Source organism: Ipomoea nil, unplaced genomic scaffold (genome assembly GCF_001879475.1).
Source record: "Ipomoea nil cultivar Tokyo-kokei standard unplaced genomic scaffold, Asagao_1.1 scaffold0465, whole genome shotgun sequence".
Classification (NCBI taxonomy): Eukaryota; Viridiplantae; Streptophyta; class Magnoliopsida; order Solanales; family Convolvulaceae; genus Ipomoea; species Ipomoea nil.
The window spans coordinates 1,410,117-1,416,210 of NW_017616893.1; the positions used below are offsets into that span (position 1 = coordinate 1,410,117).

Consider the following 6,094-nt stretch of genomic DNA (forward strand, 5'->3'; position numbering starts at 1 on the left):
GTTACTTCGTTTTATTTGTGGATGACTTTACGCGTTTTGTTTGGTTTTATCCTATGCGTGCAAAAACCAATATCTATGCTATCTTTGAACGTTTTCGATCTCTTGTTGAGCGTTCATTCTCACATAAAATAATTGCCATTCAGTCTGATTTAGGGGGAGAGTACAAAAAGCTCCACTCTACGTTTGTGTCTCTTGGTATCCGTCACAGGCAGTCCTGTGCGTATACGCATGAGCAGAATGGTCGGGTAGAACGTCGCCATAGGCATATAGTTGAAACTGGGTTGGCCTTAATGGCTCAGGCTTCTGTTCCCTCTCGTTATTGGGATTTTGCGTTTGAAACGGCAGTCTACTTGATTAATAAGATGCCTACTCGGGTTTTGGATAATGAGTCTCCTCATTATCGTTTACATCGTTCTCCTCCATCTTACTCTTTTTTGCGTCTTTTTGGTTGTCTTTGTTTTCCTCTGCTGCGTCCATATAATCGTAATAAACTGCAGTATCGTTCGTCCCCGTGTGTTTTCTTGGGTTATCCTGACTCTTTCCGTGGTTATCGTTGTTTAGATACTGTCACTAATAAAGTGTTTATCTGTCGCCATGTGCGATTCGATGAGGCTGTTTTTCCATTTGCTAGTGGTGTTTCTACGCAGGTTGTTGCCAAGCCCCGGGCTGTCCCGTGAGGTGTTGCTCCCGTTGTTTCTATTCCTGCGCCAGTTCTGCCTGCTAGGGAGGCGCAGGCGGTTTCTACCCTCGTGGTCCCGGACTCGGATTCTAGTGAGCGGACAGTATCTGACTGTGGGCAGGTCGCTCGTCGTGGTCGGGCGCGTCGGGGTCGTGGTGCTAAGGTTGTTGGGCCGCGATCTTATGTGATGGGCACACGGAGTATGGGTCCTAAAGATCATGTTGCTTTATTAACTGCTGCTGATGAACTTGAGCCCACGTGTTATTCGCAGGCTGTGTGGCATCCTGAGTGGCGTGATGCCATGGATGTGGAGTTTAATGCTTTGCTACAGAACCATACGTGGCGTCTTGTTCCTTACACTCCGGGTATGAATGTTGTGGGGTGTAAGTGGGTGTTTCGGGTCAAGCGAAATGCTGATGGATCTGTTGAACGGCACAAGGCCCGGCTGGTGGCTAAGGGTTTTAATCAGGTTGCAGGGAAGGACTTTTTCGAGAACTTCAGTCCGGTTGTTAAGCCTACCACGGTTCGGCTTTTACTTTCCTTAGCTTATTCCCGCGGTTGGTCCATCCGGCAGTTGGATGTTCACAATGCGTTTCTGAATGGTTCCCTTGCTGAGACTGTGTATATGCGTCAGCCGCCTGGCTATGAGGACAAATCGAAACCTGATTATGTGTGCTTCCTGCAACGCTCTATCTATGGCTTGAAGCAGGCCCCTCGTGCTTGGTTCACTCGGTTACACGACTTTCTTTGTTCTGTTGGCTTTGTTCCTTCTAAGACTGATGTGTCATTGTTTATTTATTCTGATGGTGATGTGCAGTTGTATTTTTTGGTATATTCGATGACATTCTGGTCATGGGCTCGGATCCACAGCGGGTCTCAGGTATTGTGGCCAAGCTGGCTGCGAAGTTCAAGATTCGGGATATGGGGGCTCCGTCGTTTTTTCTTGGCATTGAGACCGTGCCACTCTCAGATGGCGTTCTGCTCTCCCAGAGGCGTTATATTCAGGATATTCTTAAGCGTGCCGGCATGGTGGATTGCAAGCCGGTCTCGACCCCGGTTTCAGTTGTTCGGTCTGATAATGTTGACACCACTCCTTATGCCGATCCCACTCACTATCGCAGTATCGCGGGTGCACTGCAGTACTTGACTGTGACTCGCCCTGATTTATCTTATGCAGTTAATAGGCTCTGTCAGCACATGCAGTCTCCTACCACGGCTGATTGGAGTCTGATGAAGCGGTTGTTACGGTATGTTAAGGGCACTCTTGGTCTTGGTCTCTGTATTTGCAGGTTTCTGTATTCTGCTGTTCATGCTTTTTCTGACTCGGATTGGGCTGGCAACCCGGACTATAGGAAGTCTACCAGTGGTTTTGCAGTCTATGTATGCAGCAATCTGGTTTCCTGGTCGTGTAGGAAGCAGCGCACGGTGGCGCGTTCTTCTACTGAAGCTGAATACAAGGCCTTAGCTGATGTCTCGGCTGAGGTTACGTGGCTCGTTTCACTGCTTAAAGAGATTGGTTTTCCGCCGGTTTCTGCGCCAACTCTGTGGTGTGACAACTTGGGTGCCACCTATCTGTGTTTGAACCCGGTGTTCCATGCCCGAACGAAGCATGTGGAGATTGATTATCACTTCGTTCGTGACAAGGTTGCCAAGAAGGAGATTCAGGTCCACTTTATTTCTACGAAGGATCACTGGCAGACGTTTTCACCAAGGTTCTTCCGTCTACTCGGTTTTCTTTCCTACGAGACAAACTCAATGTTGCAGCTGCCCCGTCTTGAGTTTGAGGGGGAGTATTAGGACTCTTATACCAGTAGTTCATTAGGACTCTTTATCTACTCTCTATATCATTGTTTGTACAGACTCAGTTACGATTGATATTCAATAATCAAATCCTCATCGTGTGGACATGGCTGAAGCCTGGGTTATCCTGCATGGTCTCACAGAGCAACTTGGCCAACTTGGTTCATTGGATAAATGATCTTGATTTCTTATAGGAGGGTGGTGGACCTTTATTTAATTTGATTCTCGAGTGCAAGCACTGAATGGTAAAAAACTGGACAGTCAAATACTGCTCTTCTTTGTGAACAAAACCAAGTCGCTGATTGGCTTGCCAGAAATTGCAGGCATTGGATGGGATATGTTCTTGCTTTCATCCTGCCCGTCAGGAGAGATTGCCGAGCGTGTCGTTGCGGACAAGTTGGCTGTGCTTCGTCTCCGCAGAGACTAGCGTTTCCTGAAAACTAGATGGCAATACAGCTTAAACAGAAATTTGAAACATTGGCATAAAGCAAATTGCTAAATCTTTGCATATTAAACCGGATGATTTTATGTTAATATACCCAAATGTAGGGCCAGAGTTAAAACTCTTCATCTGTCAATAGAGGGATTCCAGAAATCTGAGAAGCCAGGAATTATAGCAAACAGTTTCACTCCCCTCTGCGAAAATGAGAGCTTAAGATATAATGCTTGAGATAACATAAAGAGTATCAAGAGATTTATGTATAAAAGTAAAGGGAAACAGCCAATGTGTTCTAATGGCCATGTAGTATTTCCTCCGGCTCCAAATCCACCCCAATCTTACGATTAATAGAGGTTGATCCAGTCAGGGGTAACTTGCATTTCTTCTGCAGTTCCACAAACCTCTTGGTGTCAAAATTCTTCTTCATGATGAGCTTCCTCCTTCTCGAAAGGAAGAGCCTCTTCAAGATGTCTTGGTATGTTGGGTCTCTTGAAGTGAACAGGAAGTATGCATAGCCTATGACTATCCCAGATGTTGTAGTGAAAAACGCTATTGGCTCCATAACATCCCACGAGAATTCCCAGAATGTAAGACGAAAGAAAAGCCCAACCTGCAGAACAGCAGCCCCCAGACCTGCCCACAAAATGCGGCGCACTTGTCTATGTGCAAGCCTATCGATTTCCTCCTTCCTTTCCTGCAGTGTCTTCAGTTCATCCGTGGAGGGATCGTCTTCCGGTAAAAGCGCAATGGGCACTGCTTTCCTAACCAGATCAACCACCTGAAGGCATAAAGAGAAGTTTAAACTGTGAAACTCAATTGTAAGAAACTTTAAAAGGGGGAAGCTAATAAAGGAAATGGAAAATTCTATTCCATAATAGGCACTTGAATGTGAATCAGAAAACCATAATACCATATGCCAATATGGTCAAGATTCAAAACATGGCATTCATTCCTCTCTATGCTAAATTAAACAAACGAAGCAGCAACTAAGGACTAGAAAGACAAGAAGTAAATCCTTTTCCAGCTTATGTCTGATCTTGACCAAAGATCGGTATGTATTGCAGTTATTTCAGTATAACAAAGAATCATGTCCTGTGCAGGATTGTCAGCCATCAGTGCACAAGGAGAAACTACTATCTGATCCAGGCATGCAAGCTTTTCACACAATTGCAATAAGAATCTGCACATTCCAATCTTTAATTTCAACCCACAATAACTTAAAAAAGTTTTAGAAAACAGCAAAGTCAATATCGAGTAACATTATCTTGCACAAGATACACCAATGGAAGACACAATAGATTTAACCAAGGATAACACAACAAAGAAACCCAAATAATGTTTAAGAGGGTGAATTACTATCTGTGGCTTCCTTTTAGTCTTAGTTATCTTATGTGCATATGGCATATGGCCATCCATATGGGAATGAATAACCTTGGCACATTGAAAGCCCTAATATATGGTTTACTCCCTTTCTACCAAATGAATTACACATTCAGTATTACCAAAGAGTGAGTCACAAAAGATACCCTGATGCCAAAATATTGCCAGAAACATACATAAATCACTTTCCATAATTTGAGGATTTAGACATTCTTAATCCTTCTTCTGCTCTCTTAATTACTTTTTAGGTTTGACACATTATGAAGAGAATCAGGTCATTGTAAGCATCCAAACATTCAATATTACAGATATACATACTACATAGCAGCAGCACATATCTTTGCCTGTAAATATAGAGGAGTAGATAGCAAAGAAGAAAGAAGAGATGCAGAGATAGAGAATACAATACCTTATCAGGATGAAGATAAACTTTATCGCGGAACAGCAAGATGACCCCGGCTTCATCGAGAACACGAGAGAACGCAACCGCTTCATCGCGGGACTTAGCGACGCCCATGGTCTCGCACGCTCTTAGAAGCTCCGAGTACACAATCACCTCCTTGTTCTCCATACCTAGCTCATTCTTCAACGCCTCCACATTCACCAATCTCAACAGCCTTTTCGCCTCCTCCGCCGATATCCCTTTCCCTTTCCCGTCCTCCGTTCCTGCCGCAGAGCTACAATAACTCGCTCCGATCAATTTTATCCCCTCGTATCCATCCCCATTCAACCGCACGCTTAGCCACTTGCTCCTCGTCGTCTTCGGCGCCGCCGGCCTACACCGTGCCGCCGCCGTCGCCGCCGAGGCGCTGTGTCTCAGCAAATTAAACGAAGTCCTCCACATTTGTTAACAATTTTATAATTATTATTTATAAAAATAGTATTATATTTTCAGGTAACATACTATAACTTATTAGTCTTGAATTCATCATAAACACATGGTTATGGCGGCGGTTTGCGGCGGAACCGGTGGCGGTGCTAATACAAGTTCTCTTTAGGTCTGGTAGGGATGTTAGGTGGAAAAAAGAGAAGAAAAAGAGAGCGGAGATTACGATAATGACGGGACCGTTAAAGACCATTTACACGGAGTTAGTGTTAGGCAGTTACATTCCGGTAAATGATGGATGGCGAATGACTCGGTAGACAAAGCATCGGACACGATTTCTGTAACAGTGAATGTTGACGGTGTCGACCTCTTAGACGAAAAGACTACGAGGCCCTTTGTTGATTTCGCGTGAGAAGATTATAGGGGGCCCGCCGCCTGCAGGCTGCACCATGCAACAAATTCATACCACATATTAATGGCTAATGACCCACAAAACAAAGATTTGGTCAAATTTATTTATTTTTGTTTTGAATTGAATTATGAATAATTAATACGGACAAATATTATAACTTATTCTCACCTGAAAAAAAAAAAAAAAGCGCAAAAGGAATCAAATAGCATTCTCGGTTCAATTCACACATTGAACTAAAACAATATCTAATTGGATAAATTTATTTTTAAAATTTTGTTCATATAGTACTTTTTTTCGGGTAAACTATTCCACAATGCTGACATAGAATTTAAATAAAAATAATCTTATTGACTTGTTAATTTATCACATTGTTGACCTTTAGACCCATTCAAACCTAGAGAGAGAGAGAGAAAAAAAAAAACGAATTCTCTCTTTAAACTCCTTAGATGGTTCTGCTGTTATAGTGTTACCATCTTTCTTTTCGCAGCCGCAAACAACACCAGCTTGAAACTACCATGGTTAAGCGACTCCAAAGGACAATGAAACAGCTGCACAACC

At 43.5% G+C, this 6,094-nt stretch overlaps 1 protein-coding gene across 1 annotated transcript; it reads right to left on the reverse strand.

Moving 5' to 3' along the window:
* Positions 1 to 2,981: 2,981 nt before the first annotated feature.
* LOC109173005 (calcium uniporter protein 5, mitochondrial-like) lies at positions 2,982 to 5,420 on the reverse strand. Its single transcript, XM_019322250.1, has 2 exons — positions 4,708 to 5,420; positions 2,982 to 3,696 (listed from the first exon to the last, which is right to left on the reverse strand). Exons 1-2 carry the CDS (start codon positions 5,140 to 5,142, stop codon positions 3,211 to 3,213), a joined length of 921 nt encoding a protein of 306 aa, XP_019177795.1. The 5' UTR covers positions 5,143 to 5,420; the 3' UTR covers positions 2,982 to 3,210.
* Between the last annotated feature and the right edge of the window lie 674 nt (positions 5,421 to 6,094).

Excerpts from the sequence above, each read along its gene's own strand:
- LOC109173005 (XM_019322250.1), bottom strand. The coding sequence starts at position 5,142 with ATGTGGAGGACTTCGTTTAATTTGCTGAGACACAGCGCCTCGGCGGCG. Across the intron at positions 3,697-4,707 it reads TTTATCTTCATCCTGATAAG|GTGGTTGATCTGGTTAGGAA; the intron begins GTATTGTATTCT and ends TTATGCCTTCAG.